This window comes from Brachyhypopomus gauderio, chromosome 3 (genome assembly GCF_052324685.1).
Source record: "Brachyhypopomus gauderio isolate BG-103 chromosome 3, BGAUD_0.2, whole genome shotgun sequence".
NCBI lineage: Eukaryota > Metazoa > Chordata > Actinopteri > Gymnotiformes > Hypopomidae > Brachyhypopomus > Brachyhypopomus gauderio.
Genome location: NC_135213.1, coordinates 14108652 through 14135224, shown reverse-complemented (window position 1 = coordinate 14135224; position 26573 = coordinate 14108652). Strand labels below are relative to the sequence as shown.

Below are 26573 nucleotides of genomic sequence, written 5' to 3'. Positions count from 1 at the left end.
ATCGCGTATTTAAGACGCATCGAGGGCTATATTGACAAGCCAAAAGTGTTTGAAGGAGGGTAAATTCTAACATTGGGTAAAGTTTGGAAAGGTTTTGATAATGTATTTATTCAACTGGTCTAATAAAATAAAACTATATAAAGCGATTGGGACAAGTGCACTTCTACACAGTGAAGGGAACATAAAATGTTATAGATACAGCGGTCTCCGTCCAAATAGCCATTTGATAATTGTGTGGTGAAGCCGTTTCTTAAAACTTATAACAGCATTGATCAAAACAGTGATCAAAACAGTGAGATTATATGGTCCACTTAGGAGAACCTTGACGTGGTAATCAAATGTGAATCCCTAACATCTTTCCAACTGCGTAGTTGTCTTTTAATGAGATTTCATTCTTGGCAGGGGTGGAGGTGTAGCCAGGAAAAAAAAAACAATGATCTATGAGCTGTTGATAATACGTGGACAGTAGCTGCCCATTATCTAAAAGATTACTATTGACCAAAGTCAGGGAAACACACCCAAAATACCACAGGTTATACTCCTGTACTGAAGTACCATAATGGAGCATATCATATAACCGGGGGTGTTTTGTGCATGGCTGCACATGACACAATCTGTCATTATGCACTTATAAAAGAAATCTTAGTGGCAACAATAAGAAATAGCCAAGAGAAAAGGGAGCATTGTTCGGGCTAAGCTTGTGTAGCCTATTATTGTGAATAAAGTGAAATGTTCTCATGGACATGTCACTGTAGGTATATACTGATAAGTATTTCGACTTATGTTGGTCCAGTGGGTGTGTGAACATAAACACCAACCTTTCAAAACTATCTATTAAAACTTCACGTTAAAATGAAATAAAATTAAACACCTCATATTAAACCTCGTAACACTCCCTTTTCCTCTCTGCCAAAAATACAAAGAGCAAAACTGCAAGTTCAAACGTTCACAGGAAGGAAGTATTCCGACTCATCGTCTGTGTTGAAGAAACATCTTGTGCTTGTACCTATCAAAAGTCTATCACGCTGTCGCGCATTGCCATCTTGTGGTGATAAGCAGAATGACCACTGGTCCTGCATTGTTACAACATGCTTACGTCTCCACAAACCGATATTTGAGGGGGGCATACATAGATCATGCATGGAATATCAAGAAATGAAAAATATATTGCAGAGAAAGCAACTGACAACCATTACAAACAACTTCCAGGCTGAAGTTTTTTGATATCGTCAATTCTGCTCCAAGGTAAATGTTTTATTAGATTGTGGCATCAATAATTAGGTTTTTAGCACTTTTTGGACCTCATTATTTTAGAGACAATCCCACACAGACATCGACAGCCCATTTTGGCAGTGTCCAAACCTAGGATTAGTTTAATTCATGATCATACATACTATATTAAATGGTCATTGTCCTTTATTGCTGTTATTATCTCATTAATCTAATTATAAGATTAATTAGTCACCAGGCTTTTTAATAATTTGTAAAAGCCATGGAAGAGGATTTACACGCAGGTAAACTACATAACTTAAAAAAGAGCTTGGACCTGCTTCTGACAGGTCATATCTCTTTGAACAGGCACCATGCAGTCTGTTTGTGCTCAACGTGTTCACAGCATAAGCTTTTGTTCCCTCACAAAACACGGCGTTTCCAGAGACACAGGACATAAAGTGGTCCCTTCCATGTCCACTTGTGTCTTCACCACTGTATATCAGGGATGAGGGTGTGTGGGGAGGTTTGCGTATGGTTGCTATACTGGGTGTGGAGGGTCTGTTGGGCACGTGGAGAGTCCTGGCCTTCCAGCCAGTCTTGGTAAAGACGCTGGACTTGAGGGTTGGCCTCAGGCAGCCGCACAGGCAAACTGCTGTAGGCCTCCTCCATTTGCTGGACCAAGGCCCGGTCAGGCCTGCCTCCTTCCCCTTCTGCCTGGCCACGCCCACTCACACAGCCTGCAAGGAGAGATGGCAGGTAGGGACAGAGACAATGCTGTGTGAAGAAGTGTTCATGACCACGCTGACTGCTAATTCAGCAAAGGGAGGTGCTGCTATAGACATATATGAATCTCAGATTATCTGACCTGATTGAAATATGGGATGTTTTGAGTATTAACACAAGCACAGTGCAGAAGTTAAGCATACATTATAAGTACTCAGTTCTGACTTAGTTAAGTGATATAAATCTTTATAAGGGTTTAAGCTTTAAGGGTTAGTGCTTTCTTTTTTATCTAGACAATCCTTATCTTGTACATGTCACAGTAAACCACAAAATCTACAAGGGAATTTGTCATTTCCAAATAAAATTTAAATGTTTTTATAGAGCCACGTAGAGAGCATTTCCAGTAATTGTTAGTAATATGTATAACATAGTTACAGATATTGCTGTGCATCGCAGTGTTATCAACTGTTAAAACAGTTATACCTCCAGGACAGGACAGGACCTCCACTAGCTGGTAGGGCACTCTTCCTTTTCGCATGCGATGCACGAGAGTCTGAATGTTCCGGAAACCATAGACTGCAGCGAACTGGAGCAACGTTTCTCCGTCACGTTCTAGCACCACCTCCTGGAAGTCTCGGTTCCTAGCAGAACCAGAGCAGGGGGAAAGCACAACGAAGGAAGGTTAACTCATCTCACGTCTTAACTACATTAGGTAAATGTACACATGTAATGCTACTACATCAAACAATCCAGTGCCTAACTCGACGGCCTCGCCAGCCCTGCTGTAACACAGGACATCCAGCTCATCACTTGGACCAGGTGTGCTAGTGCAGGCAAAGCTAAAAACTGCACCACAGGACTGGAGCTGAGAAACCTTGGCTTGAGCAGCTCTTACAAAGCTCTCTAAAAGACTGCTTCACACACCTGAGGGTCTTGTATACAATCTCTTGAACATCCAGGCCAAAGAGCTCTTTGGCTGCATATTTGTATATGTGCTCTAGGAAGCCCTCCGAACCCCGGCCGTCGTGCCTCGTCAAGTCTGCGTCACCAATCTCGCCAATCCTGTCACATGCCCGCCCACACACACACACACACACACACAAAAATACATCAAATGCTTCCAGGCAAATCTCTCCTTATGTTTATCATTCCAGTATTGGTGATCACGTTTTAACTTCATGGAACCTTCCACACAATATAGAAATTGCAGACGTCTATGAGAGCAAGACACCTGTATAACTAATCCTATAATTGTCACAGAAGTGTCAATGTCAGTAACAGGACTCCATTTTCTCTCAAGTGACTTTTTCCACACATCTGCTTAGTGCTGTTAAGTTATATCCAGGCGTGTAACAGTTGGACAAGCTCTAAAGCACATGAATGTCTCCAAACTGTTTGACGTATACTAGCTGAATGCGAATGGCGCAGTCTCCATTTCTCCAGTAGGCCCCAGTGCCACAGTTATCACCAGAGAAATGGTGGTAGTCTCACTTACACGGGATCCAAAGGGACAGAGTCGGCGTCCTGCAGAGACACATTACTCTGCTTCATCAGGTGCAGAATTTCCCCTGAAACCACACACGTGTGGAATAAACACCAAAAGATGACTAAGAGACATCTGCCATGCAACACACGGTTTTATCACACTTCCTCTTCATCAAAGTAGATCATTAGACACCAGTTCTGAGGTGTGCTGACAAAGAAATCGAGTATATGATCTGATATCAGACTAAACTGAATCCTTTTCAACCAACTCATCCAAACTGGTATAATTGTGCAATTCACTACAATGAAACTTAATTACAGCTTGACTTCCTTTAAAGGCCCAAGTCAGTTTGATGAGTGTAAACAGAACACCACAGGGAAACCTTATTCCAGTATTAAACAAGGCATTGTGTAGTTGGACTAAGCAATTATCACAAGGGCAACAGTCCTGATGAAACTGATATAAGAATCCATCATTCTTGGATTACACATAATTGGATTACAAAGGTTCTTGTGACACCTCAGAGATAAAGACATAAAGGACTATGTCTATTTCACAGAGAAAAAGCACCACCACAAAGACTAAATGAGTAGTTCAGCTAAAATAAAAAAAATAAAATAAACACTTTGGATGAGGGTTCACTTCTCAGAATTACGCACAGAAAAATTGAACTACAGCTACTCGGGGAAGCCACTCGGTATTCCTACCTGAGGTAAGCACACAGTCCACATCTCTGGAATCAAGCAGGCTGGTGAAGAACTCATCCTTCACTGCTTCCAGCTTCTTATCAAAGCAAGGGGCCACCACGATATGGTAGAGCTGGTGTGGGGTGAGCTTCTGCCATGACACACAACACTGCATCAGCATTGCTCCTCACGACAGCCAGCAGTTCAGAATGTTACCACGTCACGTCAACATAAGAACGAGCACTTTTTGTACTTTAAGATTAGGAAGTTTGTCTTAACAACCCTTAGCTGGACAGACACACACACTCACACACACTTCACCTGCTGTTTGCTGAAGTAGTCTTTGACCAAAGAACCCATGATGTGCTGAGGTGACCTTGCTGTACAGATATGAGGAGTGACGAGGCTTCCAAGCACATGTTCTGCATAGCGGATCCATCCTAGTCACACACACACACACACACACACACACACACACACACACACACACACACACACACACACACACAAATAATTAGCACACTATGAACCAGTCACACCTGTTTTACCAAACTAGCTGCTCATTGTATATATACAGTGTAATTTTTAGACTTTTTCACTGGAATATTTAAAAGAAAGAAAAAAAACATAATGGTGGCAGTAGGCCAGAGGTCCTCCCTCTCTTCAGGGAAGGGTTCGGGTTGATCCATGCTAGCATATCTCCAAGCAGCATGATGCTTTGGCTATCTCTATTCAGTCACACCCCTATACTCAGCATGCGCTCCAACACACAGACACACACACACAGCCACATATACAGCAAATAACCTCACATTCTAAGTTGTCCTTACTGACCACATCAAATTATGACAAAAAGATCCATAAAATGTGAAGAAAAGGGGAAAACAAAAGGAAAACACATGAATCTCACTCTATATTGTCAAGCTGGCATTCAGCTGGAGCCTGATGAATACCCACAACACTATCATGAGCTCACCTGGACATGAGGAGGTGAACATTGGCATGGCATGAGTGTCGTGATGCTTGCGACGATATCGCTGTACAAATTCCCTCTGGCTCTCCAGAATGCTGAAGCTAGCAGCCAGCGTTGTGTCAAACACATATTTAACGCCTGGAGACAAAGACATCTATAACTGCTTTCTCACGTCCATGTGAACGAAGAGACATCTCCCAGAGACAATCATTCATTCACAGTCAGACACAGGTTTCAATTAAAGTGGGAAAAAATGGGGGAGGCAGGGATTACAAGTGAGGGTAGGGGGGGTTAATCTGCTTTGAGGCAGACTCACCCACACTTTTCAGGAAGCCACAAAGCTTTTGTGCAGCCTCTGGGATATCGAGATGAAATTTGACGGCAAAAAACGGCAAGGACTGAGGACACACAGACGCAACCAGAACTTTGTGCTTCGAGGTATCACATTTCTGCAACACACGACACACACACAAAACACTTTGACATACAAACATTGCATCTGACAGCATTTCTGCTCAAGATTTTTTTTACAAACAGGCATTAAACCAGTAGATGGCCACAGATGTTCACCTTATTTAAAGCGAGAACACGGTTGATTTCCTGTAAGTTTTGCTGGGAGATCTTCTGGCTCTCTTCATCAGACACACAGCCTTCACAGGTGAGGCAGGCACTCAGCAAGACGGGCTGGGCCAAGACATGTCCACTCACCTTTGAAATACAGATCACCAACAGGCTCAGTGACATATATCTTCTACTTACATCTTACAAGTCCACTGTCCAACTTTGTTAGTGGTTTTTTACAGTATAATAAATGAATGTGTGAATGAATATGCAATCATATGCAAAATGAAGCGTTAGATTAGATAGATGAAGAAATAACAGGATCTACCTCTCCATTGGTAGCACCCCTGTCCTGCAGTGAGATTACAGCATCATCACTCTGTTTCTTATTGCACTGGGAAACGAAATTGAGACAAAATATGATCAAGTTACCTCACCCACAATGTATTACTCATCATCGGAAACTATATAACTATCTGGAACACATAAAAATGGTTATAATTAATGAGAAATGTAAGTATAATGAAATATGTACAAGATATGTCTGAATAATGCTCGGATAGCAATTACAACAAATTACCTGTTTAGTGCAATTTTCACACTTCTCTTTTTTTCTTGCAATGTTAACTTCAGACATAATAAAATTTCTGTAAAACAAATCAGTGGAAGAAATTGTTCTCTCTAGACGTAGAAAGCTCGTTTAACATCTATGTACTGACGATTTATGAAACATTGGCGATTTGAAAGAAATTCTGAACATCCAATCAGAATCACTGACTGTAAAACCACACTATAATTAAAGGAGTGAATAAGGGGAAAGTGGTATCTTGAAACACAGGCAAACCCAAAAGAAAGTGTAAGATAATTGAAGGTTCCCACGACATAAGTAAAGGTGATTGTTGTTTTGAGAAGGTAATGGTAAATGGTTCTATCTAAAGACCACTCAATATAAGGATTACCTATCTTCTAATTATATGAAAAACCACAAAGATTACAGCAAATGACTAGTTAAAATTTGCTTTTGCAAGATAGAAGCTACTGATAAAGAACTTATTGATTAACAATAGTGGTGAAAACAAAAGTGCCCGTCGGGAGACAAGCGCCTTGTCTCGTTACCTATGGCGGCTGCTCCTTCAGTCTGAACCAAAAAGCAACAGTGTGATCCGACAAGCGTTCAAATCTTAGTTGGGCTTGAAAGTCAGTTTAGCCCACACACGAAAGTAATTCGGGCTTGGAGGACAGAGCCGCTACCATCCCAGTGCAGACATGAACCCAGTGGAAAACACCGCACGGACAGGAACTCGGGGACGACTCCGTGCGCCGAGTGAGGTCGAAATGTTCATCAGAAAACAGTGCGGAGGCCACCGCATGATCTAGAAGTAGTAGGAACCGCTTGGTCACTGTGTAAAAAGTATTCCATTTTAATACTTCGACTAACCGCGATCCCGCAAAATCGATTAAAAAACGCTCCTTCGCAGCTTGACGGACGAACATCGGGATTCATTGTCCTTTAGCTAAAACTGCGCGCATGCGTAAATCCGCAAAGCGTATATCGCGTTTTTACGTCATTATTTTGGTGTTTTTCTGGACAACTAAAAGTTTATAATGCTAGGCAACCTGCATAATACACGAAATAATAATAATAATAAATAACTTTTAGCAAAGATACACAACAATGCACTCCTTCTTTGTACGGTACTGTATTGTTGGAGTCCGGAGTGTTTGAAGAGGGCCTGAACAAGGCGAGTGCTGATGTCGTTGTCCAATCTGAACTGACACTGCTTTGGCGGAAGTTGAGAATAACCGAAGGTGGGTTTCTAAATCGCATGGACCAGCACAACACGTAATTGAACACTTTATGTTATCTCGTTGGTCCAACTACTTAAATTCACAGACAGTTTATAGAGTCGATAAGGTAAGTTTTCGAATTCCGTTTCTTCTTGTGAGCTTCCATGATGAAACCCATCTGAGAGTCGTTACGGTCAGGTTTCACTCGTGTGGGTGTGGGTTGTTGTTATGCGTCTATTACTCGGGTCATATTTTTAATAAATAACGATTTTTCGTCTAGTTATTTTCGTTTTGTGCACGTGTGACAAAGAATATATTCACTTCCTCTATTTAGTACATTGAAATGCAACAAACCTTAGAAAACTAAATGAATTGCCATTTTTCACAGATGGTGTACATGGTGGTTGAGAAACACTCTAATGATGTCCTCCATCTGAAGAGATCGCCTGGGATTCGGTCCTGGTCCCTACTTGTTGGTATGAGTTATGGGAGAGATGATAGAATGCAGAAGCAGATACATGTACAACTTTAGTTTTATTTTAAATGACACTTCCTGTTTCATTTTTCTTGATCCAGGGATTGCCTCAGTTGGCCTGGCTGCAGCATATTACAGTTCAGGTAATTTGCTTACCTTTAAACAGCTACATACTAAAACATTTAAATCATTTAAAGTTTTTATGTTTACTGTTGATTAAGTTATTACAACCTTCAATAACCACTTTTTCCCTTCTTCACATTGCAGACAGTGTGTTATGGAAACTATTCTATATAACTGGCTGTTTATTTGTCGCTCTACAAAACATGGAGGAGTGGGAAGTATGAGAGCTCTCATTCTCTGTCTCTCAAAACGCTTACCAACACACACTAGGTACTAGGCATGGAAAACGGTTCAAATGAATGAAAGTGCTTTCTTTGTCTACAGGATGCAGTGTTTGACAAAACCAAGGGTAAAGTAGAGCTGAAAACATTTAGTCTGTATGCCAAGATACTTACGCTGTGGCGAAATGGACATGATAAAGGTGAGAAAGTGTTATCCAGAATCATGTTTTCGACGCCTCAAGTTTTCTCTGTCAGTTAGAATATTGTAACTGCATCTGGAGTTATTGTCCCTGTTGTGTCTCAGTTTTGCTGGATTTGCGGCACCTGCGGGACATAAGTATTCAAGAGGAAAAGGTGCGATATTTGGGAAAGGGCTATGTCCTGGTCCTAAGGATGGCCACTGGATTTTCTCATCCCCTTACTCAGAGCGCTACAGTTGGGGGACGGAGGTTTGTGCTAAAGCATACTTTAAAAAACAAGCAGAATAATATCAGTCCAAACTATTGGTATAAAAAGAACTGGAATACAAATTATACCAATTATACCATTTTTTTCACTCTTAGTGATGTGGAGGCACTTGTAGCCCTTCTGAAGCGTTTCTTGGGACTAGAAGCACTGCAAAAGAAGCAGGAAGAGGAAGATGAGTATTGTGGTGAAGATGACGATGACTTTGAGCAGCTTGGTATGGAAGGGGATGATGAGAGCAGTGATTCAAGGGATGAAAGTGATGCAACCCCTCAGTGACCACTGGTCCCATTAATATGTTGATGACAGACTCTAATTAAACACTGAAACTAACCAGTCTTAAAAACACCCCATCACCTAAAAACCTTTTATGTAAGTGCCTGGAATTGTTTGCTGCCCTCCATCATATTGTTGTCAGTGTGGTCTTTTCATAGACCTCTGTAAAGATGTATAGTATTACCCAGAAAATGTCTAGCTAATAGGTAGTTAGTATGACTAATAATATCTACAAAAACAACAATAATAACAATAGTTTTCTTTATAGAACATTTCATACATTTAAATGTAATTTCACTGGTAAATGGCAAGTGTTCATGAGTTTTGTTACTGATTTTTGTTTTGTTTTTTTTCCCAGTTTTACTCAGGATGTATTTGTTAAACTGCACTCAGTGGTCTTGAAGTCTGATGTAGAAAATTGTGAAATGCTTTAAAATTGAATAATGTATATGATGGTGCTGAATATTTTTTAAACTATAACAGTTCGTAAATAGTCAATGCCAAAGTATTGCAGAATACATAAAGTCATTGAATGGCCTGTACTGGTGATATGCTGCCTGCTGGCTAAGAAGGTTACACATTACTGCCTAGTAAAAGCAGATGTTTGTAGTATGAAAGTGATAAGGAAACTTACTGAATTAAAGTATATAATGATTCAATCATGCATTGTTTTATTAGACCTATTCTTATTTATGGTTTTAGAATGTTTGGATGAATTAATAAGGAAAGTAGTTCTATTTATCTGTGGTCTATCATCTGAAATGTTGGATATCACCACAACAGTGAAGAATATCTTTAGAATTTACCAGAATACACACCATGATACAATATATTTATTGCATAAAAAATATTTAATTAACATTTAATCTTCAGTCCTTTCTGGACAATTTCAGTTGTGTAAAATGCCTGAAAATGTAAGATATGGGTAAGGGGGTACATTCTATACCAGTAATAGTATTTTAATCCTAATGTTATTAGGAACCCTTTATAAACACTGATGGGCATAATGACGGCGTAACTCTCCTTTGAGCGTGTGGTTAATGAACAGTCCGCCTGATCTGAGCGTCCTCCGCCCCTGAGACTCCACGTCATTAGTGAGCGCCTCCGGGATTTCACGTCGTTAGAGTGCGCCGCTAGTAAGAGCGTTATTTATTTGACTTGTGTAGCTCTTATGGTATCACGCAATGGAAGTAAACAAGGATGAAGCGGAGCGTTGTATTGAGATTGCAATTAACGCAGTAAGGAGTAACCAAGCTGACAAAGCGCGACGATTCCTAGAAAAAGCACAGAGACTCTTTCCGACCGACCAGGCAAAAGGTAAGATAAATGTAGCGTTAGCTAGCTAGCCTGCGCTCAGCTGTGAGCTTAGACTCAGAGCCAGATTTAGTCTAAGCCTAATCAAACAGAGCATACTGTAACGTTCAAATGAATCTGCACGCTTAGGCTAACTGACTATGATGCCAAATGTAGGCTAGTCTTGGAGAGAACTACCTCCTTGCATAATTTATTTCCAACCCTTATCTAACCCATCTTTAATCAGTTAACTTAATCGATGGTTTCAACAGGTGAATAATAGATCCAGGGCAGGGAACCTATGCAGAGTGGCAGACCTCCAGAACAAGAGCTGGGCACGCTTGTGTTAAGAGTTTTGGACCTGGGATAGACTTGCGAGATACTGAAAATATATTTAAAAACACCAATGAAATAACCGCAAGTGCTATATTGACACATTATTTATTCATATGCTTTTCTTAACCAAAACTAAAATTGCAGTAGCTACAAATAAATGACTATAATCAAATAAATATAAAAATGCTCAAATTCTGTACATGTCATATGTGCACAATGTTCTATTGCTGCCACAGGTGCACAGCACAACCATGTTTGCGTGCAATTGTAGGCCATCTGTAGCAATATATTGTTTACTTCCACCGTGACTTAAAAAGAAGATAGTAATCTTATTCCTGCACATATCTCCTGTAACACATGATATGTGCAGCGTTGTTGGAGTCTCTGCAGCAGAACGGATGTGGTCCCACTCCCAGCAGCTCTGCAGGAAGCAGAGAGGCTCCAACAGACTCCCAGGAAACGTCTGACAACCACAGAGTTCCAGAGGGCAGGCGCACCGACTCCACTAACGCTTACACCACAGAACAAGTGGACGCTGTCAGAAGGTGCTGTCAGTGGATCCTCTCATACGCCTATTGAAGTTCTCTTCTTTACAACCACCAGATATACTTATTTTATTCAAGCATTTTTTATTTACATATATATTAGATTTTATTAACATTGTCAGTGGGGCTAGATACTGCTTTGGTCACCAGGGAGGTCAATGAGGTTTTATGTTTAAAGAGCTGAATGTGGCTGGTTGAATAGCTTAATAGCTTCTGGAGGTATCAGAGGTGTTCAGCACAGATGAAGGAATGATACCTGCATTCAAGGAATGTTGTGGGTTGCAGCAAAACATGAATGGGCCAGGCCCTGTTTGAAACTCTGTTTGGCACAGGATGTTTAACATCCTATTTATAAGTACAAGATATGTAAGCTATTGATTAGCTGGTCCAGCTGTGTTGCAGTACTGCCTTGGGCCACTATTAGATTTGTAGTTGGCAATGATATAAAATCTATATATAACGGTCAGAAAATGTGCATGCAACTACTAAAAAACCTCTATGGACTACAATGGCAAGATTTTTGGTGTGACTTCCCACCAAAGTAATAGTAATATACCAGATGATTACTTCAGAAAACTTTAAGACCGTAGCCCCAAAATACTTAATCTTGCTTGTAGATGCTATTTTGTTCTGAAAATTGTTTCATAACATTTTGTGTATGTATTTTCCTTTTGCATCTTAATAAAGATTCTTATTATTTATCTTAATAATTTTTTTTCTGTACCTCAGGACAAACTTAGAACATGTTTTCATTTGAATTGAACATTTCATTCGTTTAAAAAAAGGAGAGTTCAAATTGAGAGTTTTTATTTGTTTTCTACTCTCTTGCCTCTTCGAATCCGTTTATCTTCTTCACAGGATAAAACAATGTAAAAACTACTATGAGATTCTTGGAGTGCAGAAAGACGCCTCAGACGACGACCTTAAAAAAGCCTACCGGAAACTGGCACTGAAGTTCCATCCTGATAAGAATCATGCTCCAGGGGCTACAGAAGCCTTTAAGGGTAAGCCTAATGGGCTGACAGAATTTTGATACTCTCTATTTATTCATTTATTTGCAGGACACAGCTCCCCCTTAAAAGCATGCTGTGTTTGTTGACTAATGGTTGTCCCGTGCAGCCATTGGGAATGCATATGCAGTCCTGTCCAACCCGGAGAAGAAGCGTCTGTATGATGAGTACGGGGAGGTGCGTGCCCCTGCTGGCAGACACAGCCATGCTAACGAAGACTTCCAGCCAGATATCTCACCGGAGGACCTCTTTAACATGTTCTTTGGAGGAGGATTTCCCTCTAGTACGTGTGTATGTCTCTGTGTGCGTGTACACTTGCTGATTGTGTTGCTTGAAACTGTACTTTACTCTTTACTCGAACCTTGCTGACTGAGTCAGAAGTACCCTTAATAAGTAAATAAGTAAATTAAGTACCAATAAGTAAAACTACTAGATGCACTATGTCATATAGTGGGTGCGATTCGGGTAAATACTCAATCGATGTGTCTGAATGTAGCCTGTGTTTTCCCTCAGGTAACGTTCACATGTACAGCAATGGACGAATGCACTTCAGTCAGCGGCGTGCTGAGAGAAGAGAGCAGAGAGGTGTAAGTGTAGCATCCCTTAACACCATCTGGGTCTCAGTAGACCAAACGACACTAAAGCCCTTTGGGATTTGGAATCTGGGAAGTGGTTTTTGAAGATACTCATAGTTCTGTAGTGTTGGGCCAGGTGTATTAATATTCCGTGCACATAGTTATAAGCACTCTTTTCTTTGTGTGTTTTACCAAGTGAAAATCAAAGCCATAATCAAAGCAATTACCCAAGAAACTGCTATACTTTATACTTGTATGTACAGGTGCTGGTCATAAAATTTGAATATCATGAAAAAGTTTATTTCAGTAATTTCATAAAAAACGTGAAACTTGTATATTATATTCATTCATTACACACAGGCTGATATATTTCAAGTGTTTTTCTTTTAGTTTGATGATTATAACGGACAACTAATGAAAACCACAAATTCAGTATATCAGAAAATTAGAATATTACTTAAGACCAATACAAAAAAAGGATTTTAGAAATGCTGGCCAACTGAAAAGTATCAACATTAAAAGTATGAGCATGTGCACCACTCGATACTTGGTTGGGGCTCCTTTTGCCTGAATTACTGTAGCAATGCAGCGTGGCATAGAGTCCATCAGTCTGGGGTACTGCTCAGATGTTATGAGACCTCAAGCAACGTGGATTCTGTGCCTCTCCTCTCTTCCTCCAGACTCCGGGACCTTGATTTCCAAAGGAAATGCAAAATATACTTTCATCAGAGAACATAACTTTGGAACACTCAGCAACAGTCCAGTCCTTTTTGTCTTTAGCCCAGGTTAGACGTTCTGACGCTGTCTTGTTCAAGAGTTGCTTGACACAAGGTATGGGACAGCTGAAACCCACATCTTGTATATGTCTGTGCAGGGTGCAGTTCTTGAAGCACTGACTCCAGCTGCAGTCCAGTGTGAATCTCCCCCACATTTTTAATGGGTTTTGTTTCACAATCCTCTCCAGGGTGCGGTTATCCCTACTGCTTGTACACTTTTTCTACCATATCTTTTCATTCCCTTTATCTTTCTATTAATGTGCTTGGACACGAAGCTCTGTGAACAGCTGGTCTCTTTAGCGATGACCTTTTGTGTCTGGCTCTGCTTGTGTAAGGTGTCAATGGTCATCTTTTGGACAACTGTCAAGTCAGCAGTCTTCCCCATGATTATGTAGCCTGCAGACCTAGACTGAGAGGCCATTTAAAGGCCATTGCAGGTATTTTGAGTTAAATAGCTGTTTAGATTGTGGCACCAGGTATCTTCAATATTGAACTTTTTCACAATGTTCTAATTTTCTGACATACTGAATTTGGGGTTTTTATTGGTTGTCAGTTCTAATCATCAAATTATTAGAAACAAACACTCTAAATATCAGTTTGTGTATAATGAATGAGTTTAACTTTTTCAATGGAATTACTGAAATAAATCAAATTTTTTCATGATATTCTAATTTTATTACCAGCACCTGTACATTTGTTATAGTTGCTGGAAGGGAGTTATTTAAAAGATAACGATTGATTGCAAAAACAAGATTATTGTATTAAATGTATAATTGAAGCCATGTTTGGTGTCTATCCAACCCCCTGGAGTTAGTACATTTTTTATCAGGTTACAAGATTAGTTCATCTCGGGGACATTATACACAGAGGCATAATCAGGTTGGATAGGCACACGGGGGTTAATTCTCTTTGTCAGAAGTTGGCATTAGGCTTGTGAAGAAAGGTTGGAGTGATTAGTGGTCAGACATACGCTAGCAGGAAAATGGCTAAAGAGGAAAACTGAAATTGGTGGCGGATATACTATTAACTACCTTGCTTGTGTTGTAGCCTTTAGAAGGCATTCACTCAGTATCATTAAAATTCTTGGAAGTGGTTTGAAGGTCTAGTCAGCGCCTGTGGTTCAAGAGGTCACAGGTTAATTGGAGTGATGAATTGTAATGATGTGAGTAGTGGAACTGGTAGCACTGAGCATTTATTAACAGTGTCAGTGGAACTTGTAACCCCTTTAAGTCACTGGGTAGGCTAGAAAGGATTTATTTATTTGCACATCAGTGGGTGTTTAACTGTGTGGAACTGGTGACCCTGAGCATACATTTAATGGTGGCAGTGGGGCTCCATATGGCATTAGTCACTAGGCCACAAGTTGTGTTATTGCTCTTAATACAAAGTGGGCTTGAATGGGGTTGGGTCTGGGATGCTAGATCTCACTGTTTAGCCTTCTGGAGGTGTCGTAGGCTTAATTCAGTGAAACACGGAAGGAGGAGAGGGCCTACTTGACAAGCCCAATGAAAAGCCAGTGATCTGACGAGCTCCAGTGTGGGTTAATCTGTTGCCGAGGTAAGTGCGGTAAATGGGAGGGGGAGTCCTAGCTTGGCCTTTATGTAAACCCTAATGTCTTGGCAAAAGTAAGTAGCATCTTAACATGCGTATAATTGCAGTGTAAAATAATTGAATGGATGCACCTGTTAGCAGGCGTTTGCCTAACCTGAGGTAACTTGCCCCTGTCATAAGCTCATCTCTCTTAATTAATAAACAATAATGGCAAACTTCTCACATGTACCATGTTCTTTCAAAACATAGCGAGCATTGCAGGCTTATAGCCATTTTACTTGAACGTTTAGGACTAATGTTTCCTAGTCTAATCATCACGGTAGGTATTTTATCGGGTGTCCAATATCTGTTGCTAATTTTTACTGACACCCTTAATTTTGATGAGGTTATTCAGGGAAGTATACAATTTGGGTTCTCGCTATGTTGATATGAGCAAGATTCGTAAGCACCCTTTCACAAGCCGGTGCTTCCAGACTTTAGTTAGTATTTACCAGTAGAGGGCAGCAGTGAGCTGATTATAGGTGAGATTCTGCATATTCACTTTTTCAGTGGAGGAATAGTTCAGCATTTAAGGCATGGAACGTGGAAATCTACCGTCATTTTTCCATTTTGTAACATGTAACCTTTTTCTGTCTGATATGTAACTCATCATTTTGCTGTTTAATCATTATCCACATTGCTGTTTTAAGTATTTGCACCTTTTTAGGTGTATATGTTGTTTTTGGTCAATATGTTGGTCTTTGTTTATAAAATGTGCTTTCTTGAGTTGCCTTGCAGAGCTGCCAAGACATGGTAGGGGTCTTTGGTATTGGTTATGTTGAGGATTCTCAATCTTATTCTCTAATCTTATATTAATGTTAGGTTACATATCATAATGTTTAGCATTTATGTAAAAGTAACATGATGGTTAAAATTAGAATGTTACAGCTGCAGTTAGGTTCAGTCTTAGGATTCAGGTTTAGGATTACTGATAATTACACAGGTTTAGTACTATCCATGTAATGTGTGTGTGTGTGTGTGTTGTTGCAGGGTGGCTTGGCTCTCTTCGTCCAGCTCATGCCCATCCTTATCCTTGTCATTGTGTCTGCTCTTAGCCAGATGTTGGTGGCCGAACCTCCCTATAGCCTCACTATAAGACCGTAAGCACGCAGGAATGCACACACACACATGCCACCAACACTATCATTCAACCCTGTATGCACACAGACGTGTACATGCCACCAACGCCATGATTCAACCCCATACGCACACATACACACGTGTACATGCCACTAACGCCATCATTCAACCCGTAAGCACATACGCATACGCACATGCCACGAACACCATCATTCAGCCCTGAGGTTTAATTATGCTTCTCGGGTTTCTTTCCCATATCAGATGTGGACAAGCCAAGTGTTTCTGCCCCCATTCCACTGTGCACATGCTCACTCTCTCACTCACACTCACAATCTCTCTCATGTGTCATTCACTCTTTCTGTCTCTCTTCTGCGTGCATTCCCTCAAAAATAAATAAAAATATATATATTTTAGGCGTCTAGACAAGTCCAAGACGATCTGCTGCAGTTCAAACTGAGCATCAGAATGGGGAAGAAAGGTGATTTAAGTGACTTTGAATGTGGCATAGGTGTTTGTGCTAGACAGGCTGGTCTGAGTATAAACTGCTGATCTACTGGGATTTTCACACACAACCATCTCTAAGGTTTACAGAGAATGGTCAGAAAGAAAATATCCAGTGAGCGGCAGTTCTGTGGGTGCAAATGCCTTGTTGATGCCAGAGATCAGAGGACAATGTCCAGACTGGTTCGAGCTGATAGTATGGCAGCAGTAACTCAAATAACCAGTTGTTACAACCGAGGCATGCAGAAGAGCATCTCTGAACTTACAATACATCGAATCTTGAGGCGGATGGGCTACAGCAGCAGAAGACCACACCGAGTGCCACTCCTGTCAGCTAAGAACAGGAAACTGAGGCTACAATTCACACAGGCTCACCAAAATTGGATAATAGAAGATTGGAAAAACATTGTCTGGTCTCTATTTCTGCTGCGACATTTGGATGGTAGGGTCAGAATTTGGTGTCAACAACATGAAAGCATGGATCCATCCTGCCTTGTATCAACGGTTCTGGCTGGTGGTGGTACAATGGTGTGAGGATATTTTCCTGGTACACTTTGGGCCCATTAGTACCAATTGAGCATCGGGTCAACACCAAAGCCTACCCGAGTATTGCTGCTGGCCATGTCCATCCCTTTATGACCATAGTGTACCTGGCTACTTCTGATGGCTACTTCCACCAGTATAATGCGCCATGTCATAAAGCGCGAATCATCTCAGACTGGTTTCGTGAACACGACAATCATCACCAGACCCAAGTCCAATAGAGCACCTTTGGGATCTGGTGGAATGGGAGATTCGCATCATGGATGTGCAGCTGACAAATCTGCAGCAACTGCGTGATGTCATTGATCCGACTCGGAGGAATGTTTCCAGTACCTTTTGAATCTATGCCAAGTGGGTCCAACCCGGTACTAGCAAGGTGTACTTAATAAAGGTGTGTGTGTGTGGGAGGAGAGTGTCCTGATTCCTGTTGGGAGAGGGTAGGGTGAAGAGTTGAGGCTACATGGCTACTCTGCAACATCTGTGCAGACTGGAAAATTGTGCCTACAGAGCACAGGCAGTAGCCTGAGAACGAAGCAGTGTTCTGTGTTATATGTTCACCGATTGATGTGTGAAACTGAAGTTGTGGACTGCAGGTAATATAGCCCACAGAAGAAAGCTCACCACAGCTGTGGACAGCCTGTTGGAAATGTCCAGCAAAATCCTTATTTTTAATAGTGAAAGATCTCAACCACAGCCCATGTAAACTCAGTTTCAAAAGGCAAGTAGGAGACTTGAAAACAAGGCATGGTGGTAAAATAAAATAAGAAATAGCATTGGGACCTCTAACATGTCCCTTTTAACCGGCAAAAAGGTCATGATCAATCCCAGTGACTTCAGGCAGACTAAAGCACCAGAAAGACCTGTGTCTGTCCATTTGCAGAATGGGCAGTAGGGAACCCTGCTGACATGAAGTGGCTTCACTGGGACAGGGAAAAAATTGAACAGCAACCAAAATCAAATTAAGAAGAATTCTTAGATGCTTCAGAGAACTTAATCACAGCACTTCAAGTAGCTGATTTGATTCTGTTTTAGATGTTTTTCCTTCCACAAAAAGGCTATGTGAGGAAAACCAGGGGAGAAGAAGATTAGGTTTTCACAGGAGGTTGGGAAAGAAGGAGAGAGTGATCCGTGGGGCAGCCAGGGTGTGAATCCATCCCTCTCTAGCAAAAGGAAGGTGTAACACAGGATTGAGCCATTCGTTTGTGCCTTATTGATTCAGCCTGTGCACTCTGCAGAGCTGTGGAAAGGACCATGCGGACGTGAAGGTTGTGTGGCCATAGTGTGATAGGGGGCTGACCAGGGTTTGAGTGCTGATGCCATCACCCTGCTCATCAATAGCTAATCTCATGCAGCAGGTAACTGGCCTGTTACAGTTCCAGCAAAGATGGCTGGTTCGGCTACTCTGATGTAAAACAGGCACTCTTCTGTCTATAGAACATGGAATACTAGGCTAAGTTCATTGACTGAACTTGCAGCAGTCCTTTTACCAAATATGTTTTCACACACTGTGTCAAATTGGTCTAGATGTGTAACTAATTAAACATTATTTAGAATTTTCTTGTATTCATATAGGAAAGGATGTAATTCTTAGGTGTAGCCTTTTACATTGTTATAAGCAAAAGTATCTTTAAAAGTAACAACTTTTAAAGTCTATTTTAGATCATTGTTGCACTATGTTGTAGGCCCGTTGTCATTACTGACAACCATAGACAATTTCTGACCCCTGAACTTTCCCCTTTGGCACTGACTTATCACAGTCACAGATTTCAACTGACATCTCACCTTAGCCCACAGTCAGGCCATCTCCTCCATACCTCACTCTGTATAGCATGACTGTTATGGTGAAAGAGATGAACCTTTCCCAGAATGGACAAAGTAGGGTCACAGTCTATGACCTCTGTACTGTCCACTTTGACCCTAACTGCCTATCACGTGCAGCTTGTGCGGTGGAGACTTTCTCCTCTCCTCTTGTAATCATCCACATCGTCTCATTACAACCTCTCTGCTAGTGCATGTAGGTGATAGAAATTCATTCTGGCATTAATACACTGAATCTGGTGGGTAGAACTCTTGACCAACAGTGGAAAAGGTCTTGACTGCTATCAGTCCTGTCTCGTTATGCCTCATGGGGTTATTGATAGAAAAACACATATTTCCCCACTGACACTCATTTCAGTGTGCTATACCAACACATTCTGGTGATGCTGCCATTGGTTTATTCAGGTATTTCTTCACAGCACAGCCTCATACTCACTCACTCACTCTCTCTCTCTCTCTCTCTCTCTCTCTCTCTCTCTCTCTCTCTCTCACACACACACACACACGGGCATCTCGTTCTGCCATGCAGGTCGGTGGGTCACACGCACAAGCGGCTGACGGAGACCCTGCGTGTGCCGTACTACGTGAGCGAACGCTTCAGCCAGGAGCACAGCGGAGTGAGTCTAAGGCAGGTGGAGCGCAGCGTGGAGGACGAATACATCTCCACACTCCGGAACAACTGCTGGAGGGAGAAACAACAGAGTGTGTACCACCTTCACAGCCGCCATGCCACAGCACCCCCTCCCCCCACCGTTAAACCCTCACACCTTCGTTTAATACTTTAAGATTTGTTGATTTAAGGTTGATGGCCGCCAAAGGGCTGAATGTTTCCACTCAAAGACTTAAACTGGAGAACTTTGATCTTACTTGCATAACATCCTGATCTGAAGATCGAGGGTGATCCTGATCACTCGGGCTAAACACCACCGATTATGAAACTTTGTGCCGATACATAATATGCTGAGCTATAAATCACTCACTATTTTCTTGACCAGCAGGAGAAGTGTTATGAATCTTCTCCATATATTCTCACATGATTGTTAGCTTTAAAACAGACATGGCTGTTTGGTTTTAAAGTCTTGACTTATTGGCCAGTATAGCCAAGGCACTCCACACCTTTAATGTTTAATCTAGACGCTGAACATAGCCAAACTGGTGACAACAATAAATTATTGAGGAATGTCCTTTGTTAATCCTCACCATTAACTGTAGTGATAGGTTTGTGTCTCACAAGTAGTTTTGGGTTTGTGTTCCAGGCAAAGACTGAGTAAATCCTGCTGTGAAAATATTTGAAGAGAGAATTTTACGGTGTATTTTAGTGCAAGACTAGCATCTGGACGTGGATGTGTCTAGACAATGGCCCATGCTTTCTTAACATCCTAAAATAAATGGATAATTTAGCATATTGATGCCTCCTCCTTATACACATTCTAGAGTAGGGTCATGGTTGGCTGAAGATCAGGTTCAGTTCCAGAGATCTTGGGAATTAATTTATTACTTCCTACAATTAATTTCTACAGCTTGTTTACTTTATCTATGAAATGTCTGTGAACTTTGTGTAGTTCCCTGACTTGGCATAGTTATATTTATGCTGTTCCTCATCCTGAAACCACAGCTGCAGCAAGTTGTATCAGGGTTTTTTGGTTATTTCCATAGAAGCTGACTATTCAGCTGAGCTGGTTGGAGCTGGTTCCTCTCCATGTGTGAACTCACGTTGCATTATCTTTGATTCACAATTTGTCATCACTTTTGTTGCTTCATTGTCAGGTTTACTCATCAAACACACATGCACAGCTGTAATTTTCTTGTGAGCACACCTCTCATTTGTTTAGACCAGGGGTTCTGAACATATAAAGTTTTTTTCTGTCTCAGATGCCCTATCCAATTAATCTGAGCTCATTTTCAAACTCGTGAAGTGTGGTGGGGAAAGAAAACCTGTTCAGGGTTATGGGTTCCTTGAACTAGTATTGAGAGTCATTGCTTTTAACCAAGTGCTTAACATTTTAAACCCTTCAGAAAAAGGAAACCCCTACTGTGAGACGAGCTGTTTATCAGTTGTGCTCTATCTATATTGATGAGGGCAGTGTATATTTACTGAAGAGCTGAGTACACACATTATCAACTGCTGTTTAATCCTGTGTCAAAGCGATTGAGAGATTTTGCATGGTGTGTGGTTGTGATTTGTTTATTTTTTGCATGTATTTTTCCTTCTCTCAGTACATTACTCTGGCTGTAAGTTTGTGCATATGTTCTGCAGAGGATGGTTTGCTATACCGTGCACGCTATTTCGGGGACACCGAGCTGTACCAGAGAGCCCAGAGAATGGCCACTCCCTCCTGCTCCAAGCTGTCAGAGGTTCAGGCTTCTCTCCATGGATAAAATGATACCAATCTCTGCATCAGCAGGTGGGTGGGATGTCTGCCATCTTCAGTAGTTCTGTTAAAGCAGACGCTGCAGTAGTCAAACCCTCAACAGTCCAGTAATGGTTCTTTTCCAAGTTGTCCACTGTCCCATATCCTCTTTCAGTTTCTTAAATAAATGGCGTAGTTCCAGTGGCCTGAAAAGCTTGACCCAGTTACTAAGAGGAGCAAGTGAGGACCATCGGTGGGAGATGGATGTGCAGCCCCACCATACTGTGCACTCAATCATCCTCTTTTGATTGGTCCCTTTACCAATGTGCACTGTTGCACCTCCCCCAAAAGAGATTGGCATCAAATTATATATATTATCTATCTATTTATCGATCTCTCTCTCTCTCTCTCTCTCTCTCTCTCTCTCTCTCTCTCTCTCTCTCTCTCTATCTGTATTCTGTATGTCTACATAAATGGATAGTGTATATATATATATAAAAATTATAATATTTCACCTGTCTTTCCTTTGTTTTTTGTTTTCTTTTTAGGTTTGAAACTAATCTACCTGTTAGAGATCACCACCATATATGTGGTACACTGAATGGTGTCCAAATGAGGACAAAATATGAGACAACAGAAGAGACTTCAAATTTTGTGTGTGTCTGAATGTCTGTGTCAGAGGTGCATGTCCTTGTTACGGAGGACACACTGCTATAATGGTTTTTAGAAAGCTAAGGATCTTCCTCTAGCCTTTATTTATTACTGAGCAGATAACCCCACTGCAAGAATGTTGCTTTTTTTATGTTGTCCTTTATAGATCATGACCTAGTCATTTTGTATTAATTTATAATTGATAACTGTGCATTCATCTATGCAGGGATTTTGATTCGGTTTGTTAAATAAGCTTTAGCTGTTGAAGATTTGCAAGTTTTGCCACTAGAATTTAAAATGGCTGCTCTACACTGTTAGTATTTATTCAAGGTTAAGTTTGAACTTTTATATTTTTCAAATGCATGGAAATGTTGCTTTGTTGACACCAGGTAATGCACTGCAACATTTCTATTCTGAACAATAAAGATTCTTTGTGCCACTGCTCTGTTTACCACCCCAGTGCATGCTTTTGGGTGTTTGGACTGAGGACATGTAATATGTGCAGAGGCACAGGGGGAGGGGAGGACTGTGTGTCTGTATTTCAGGAAGGGTAGGACTATGTGAGTGTGCATTTACGTATGTGTGTGCGTATGAGTCATGTTAGCACTTGGCAGGCGCCTGAGTTCTCACTGTAAGCACAAACATGCGGAGGCTCACGTTCACTAGCAGCCTGCTTTTCATCACACGCGTCACACGTGCTGGTAGCCACTGCCCCTCCAGCTGGTCTGTACTGGATCCACGCGCAGGAAGCGATATGATGGTTTCCTTTTCTCTCACTTCACCTTAACTTGTGTGGGTGAAAAGTTTGTCATAGATCTTAATGCTACACTTAAAACCTAGCAGTTATTTTATTCTTTAATTGTTTTGAACTTTTCCTCTAGTTTTTAAGCACAGAGTGAGTTATTAGCCTACATGCAACTGAAGGCATGGTGGAATGGCCTAGCCCCCACTTAAAGCTCCAATTCAACTCATTTTAATTTGTCCGAATTTGTGATTTTTCACTGTACACCTTAGCTTTTGAGTTTTAAAGTTGTACTTTGTCATCAGTTTCAGTAAAGGCCTACATTAAAGTTTAGATCCACATTCTTGTTCAAAAACAAGCCAGCTACTATTCAAATTCTGTATCCTCAAGTATACAAATGACTCCTGCAGTAATCCTGCATAAATTCAAATTCAAGTTATTTGCTCACAAAATGAATGATTTCTTCAAAAAATATTTTATTTTTCCTGTATGTTCTCAAATGGACATACAATTCAATGGTATTTGAATATCAAATAAATAAAGATGCACAGGAGAATATGCATGACAAGTAAAAAATGGGTCCATTTAAACTGAAGGTAAATCCAGATTTTCACAAATGGCAAATAAAAAAAAAATGATTTCACAACACACAAATCATGTTCACAATAGCTGCCCAATCTGGTTTCCATAGAAACTGAGGTAAATATTTCAAAGCAGTCAAATAAAACAGCACCGGTAAGGTTAGAAAACTGCCTGGAAGAAGTGCAATTTATGAACTCGGTAATCCATAATGCCTACAAAAAAAAAGTTCAATACAAGAATGTCTAACAGAACAATCTGTATATGCAATATTCTTTTTATAAACCTCATATAAAAGGGTGTCATTATCTGTTCAGGTAATATCTTGACAAATTGTCATTTTTCCTCAAGTATTCAGACAATGTCAATTCAGTCCTCAGGCAAAATGAGCTCTTCTGTAACTAAAAGGTACATTTCATAGCGTGCAAGACAGCTTTGAGGTCCAGGGAGTAGAGTTCACCTTTTCCTTTTTAACATTCTTCAATGAGAAGCTCTTCGGAGCTGTATAGTTTTCTTTTGATCACCCTGAAGCCAGTGCTAAGTTTAAGTGCACGTCTTACAACTGGAGCAGAAGGAGACCTTTTGGCGAATAAGCCTTGGAGTTTGGGCCAAAATCCTCCGGACTCCAGTCTCAGTACTAGTGTGAGTTGAAAGGTGGGGACGAGGTAAGGGTCCGCTGCTATCTGTCCCACACTCTGCCAGGTGTCCTCCTGCTCCACGCAGAGGTCGATCAGCGCCCCCCGCAGGCCACACGGCTCACTCGCAGCCAGATGCACCAGTTCCTGCCCTATGTGCTCCAGAAGTTTCTCGGGGATGAGGAGTTTGGAGCAGTGCAGGGTGCAATCTTTCGCCTCGGTCAGACTGCTGGCGATCAGCTGCACGACTTCTTTACACAGGCTCTCCTCCATTGGATCGTAAAACATCTCACTGTCGAGACTGGACGTGTCGGGCAGAGACAACGAACCTGGAAAATAAAAACAACCACAGTTTATGATGCTGCTTTTTAACACGCCAAAGAAATGTGTCGGTATGCAGCGTCTGAACTGTACGTCCTTTTCACAAAAATCAGTCGTTTAATGTTGCCAGATGACCCACCTGTGTCGGACACGTCGTCCCTACTGCAGTTATCTGAATCGAGGTCCAGGCTGTGGGCGCCGTTTGCGCCGCCGAGCTCACCAAGCCTCTGCGCCAGTCCGCTCCAGGACAAGCGCTTGGCGCAAGTGTGCGTGTCCGGGGAGCTGGGGAAGCTGCCGTCCTCGGAAGAAAGACTCGCACTCAGCTGTTTGTGCATGGTTGAAAGCAGTGCGTGTTGTTTTTAATCGGATCTATTAAATCCGATTGTGCTTCGTTGCGAATGTCTAAAAAGAAACAAAGGGTGAAAGAGGATGATGAGTTATAGATGTACAGTGAAGACAAAGCAATGCAGTTGTTTGTTAAACCACAAATAAAAATTGCTGGCTGTTTAGCAAAAAGTTGGTTAGCTAACAACGATCAAAATGGTGAAAACCTTTTTGACATATTCTACCTGAAAAACGAAACTATTAAGCGAACTATCATGCACATTCATTGTACTGCTGCAGCTTGGCAGTCACAAATAAGCCAACTGCACCTTGACGCAAGCAAGTTGGTAAATCTACCTTGAACAGAAATGAATAACAGAAAAACGACTCTCCCACAAGATTAAAATGACTAACTTAAAACACTCACCAAGACTGAGTAGTAAAAATGTGATGTCGGTGCCTCTCCAGCTTTGTTATATGGTTATTTCCCAATAATGAAAGAGTGCTGCTGGACCCCACGCCTGTGCTCGCCTTCTGCAAACACTGATGTCATGAAGGCGAACAAAGCTGTTTTAAGTAGCGTTGCACCAGCAGCTACTAACCACGCCCCTTGGCGACTCCACGACCAATCAGCTTTTAGCACACGTCCTGAACGTTCCACTTTGCCCAGTAACATGAGGCAAACCTCAAGCACCAACTTATCCATTGTCTGTTGAGGACAGAAAGGAAACCTCAAGTGTTCTCTGTTTCACGTAGAACAAGTCCGGGCAATATTTAACGTCATATTGGTTTGTATCTTATTTACGTAGAGATTGGTGCTTTGCATCCGATAACATATTTAACTGGCTATGTTATGCATACGAGCGTATTTGGAGTATATATGAATCATACATGGCTGGCTCTATCAGTCTTTACTATGTTTTTTTATGGGGTGGAAGAAAAACAAGTCAGCATAGCATATGTTGTACATAAAACATATAACATACATGTGGTTTATAATTTCAAAAAAGATTTGATAGGAATTTATACATAAAAAAATATATACATAAACGTAACTTTATCTGAAAGGGTGGCAGAAGTCATCTCACTGACTGCAGAAAAACAAAATTGTGCCCTACATTACCATACATGCACTAGGCCATAGATCACGCGGTTATCAGTGCCAAATAATTTGTTGCTCTGGATAAGAGTCTCTGCTAAATTCCCTAATGTAAATGTGAATAACTGCATGTCAGTTGCTGTCTCCTCTTAAGGCTGTGACTCCCCCAGTGCATGTTCATGGACTGTTGTCAAGAGGGAATGTTTCGCCAAGCCAGATTGTTAGACAGCATAAGCAACAAATCAAAACTGTTTATTTGAAGAGGAAAAGAACATTGATATTGGACAGCCTTCATAATTGGCTTAAATTGTCCAGCTTACTGAAAATTCTGCTTAATAAAATACTACAGAGAAGTTTATTTGCCTCCCAAAATATTTTCATTAACTTTCAGTGTCTCAGCTTGAAGACGAAAGGACAAAAGTCTGCACTAATTTGCAAGCACTCGTATTGTGGATTCAGTATTCAGCATGATGCAATATTGCATGCTCCAATATGTATCAGTATTGAGTCGCCAAAGATGACACTATATAACAATTGTCCTGAAATAATCGGTCTTAAAGTGTTTAAACCTCATATGGTCAATTTAGGTTTATTTATTACAAAAGATAAAACCCAACACTTAAGGTATTAGACAAAGATGTGAGAATGGCTATGTAGCCATAGATTATTTAATTAAAGTATATTCTTATGCAAAGTAACAAAAATGGTATTTATCACTTTTCTGATGCAGTACTGTTGCTACAGTCTTTGTTGCCTTATATTAATATGTATTTACCATTAATGATCTGAGCATAAATGTTTAAATTGTTTTTCAT

The 26573-nt window shown here is 41.0% G+C and overlaps 4 protein-coding genes across 6 annotated transcripts; 2 read left to right on the top strand and 2 right to left on the bottom strand.

Annotated features, from left to right (window-relative positions):
* Positions 1–113: 113 nt before the first annotated feature.
* Positions 114–7293, bottom strand: narf (nuclear prelamin A recognition factor). Its single transcript, XM_076999652.1, has 12 exons — positions 6758–7293; positions 6222–6288; positions 5970–6035; positions 5651–5788; positions 5397–5529; positions 5084–5218; positions 4429–4547; positions 4129–4258; positions 3431–3503; positions 2860–2997; positions 2419–2576; positions 114–1949 (listed from the first exon to the last, which is right to left on the bottom strand). Exons 2-12 carry the CDS (start codon positions 6276–6278, stop codon positions 1699–1701), a joined length of 1398 nt encoding a protein of 465 aa, XP_076855767.1. The 5' UTR covers positions 6279–6288; positions 6758–7293; the 3' UTR covers positions 114–1698.
* A 15-nt stretch (positions 7294–7308) lies between these two features.
* Positions 7309–9653, top strand: cybc1 (cytochrome b-245 chaperone 1). 2 transcript variants are annotated; one of them, XM_076999658.1, is made up of 7 exons: positions 7309–7450; positions 7818–7905; positions 8006–8047; positions 8172–8245; positions 8352–8448; positions 8553–8697; positions 8812–9653. In XM_076999658.1, the coding sequence occupies exons 2-7, from the start codon at positions 7818–7820 to the stop codon at positions 8990–8992; spliced, it is 627 nt and encodes a 208-aa protein (XP_076855773.1). In that variant the 5' UTR covers positions 7309–7450; the 3' UTR covers positions 8993–9653. The 2 variants fall into 2 exon arrangements, with proteins under 2 accessions (XP_076855773.1, XP_076855772.1); XM_076999657.1 differs by having other exon boundaries at positions 7390–7556.
* A 435-nt stretch (positions 9654–10088) lies between these two features.
* Positions 10089–22500, top strand: dnajb12b (DnaJ heat shock protein family (Hsp40) member B12b). Of its 2 annotated transcripts, none has more exons than XM_076999654.1 (9): positions 10089–10306; positions 10989–11163; positions 12022–12167; positions 12283–12456; positions 12687–12760; positions 16105–16214; positions 19586–19758; positions 21314–21461; positions 21956–22500. In XM_076999654.1, exons 1-8 carry the CDS (start codon positions 10174–10176, stop codon positions 21433–21435), a joined length of 1107 nt encoding a protein of 368 aa, XP_076855769.1. In that variant the 5' UTR covers positions 10089–10173; the 3' UTR covers positions 21436–21461; positions 21956–22500. The 2 variants fall into 2 exon arrangements, with proteins under 2 accessions (XP_076855769.1, XP_076855770.1); XM_076999655.1 differs by lacking the exon at positions 21956–22500 and adding an exon at positions 21583–21918.
* A 756-nt stretch (positions 22501–23256) lies between these two features.
* On the bottom strand, positions 23257–25247 carry ddit4 (DNA-damage-inducible transcript 4). Its single transcript, XM_076999647.1, has 3 exons — positions 25087–25247; positions 24475–24737; positions 23257–24343 (listed from the first exon to the last, which is right to left on the bottom strand). Exons 2-3 carry the CDS (start codon positions 24668–24670, stop codon positions 23850–23852), a joined length of 690 nt encoding a protein of 229 aa, XP_076855762.1. The 5' UTR covers positions 24671–24737; positions 25087–25247; the 3' UTR covers positions 23257–23849.
* Between the last annotated feature and the right edge of the window lie 1326 nt (positions 25248–26573).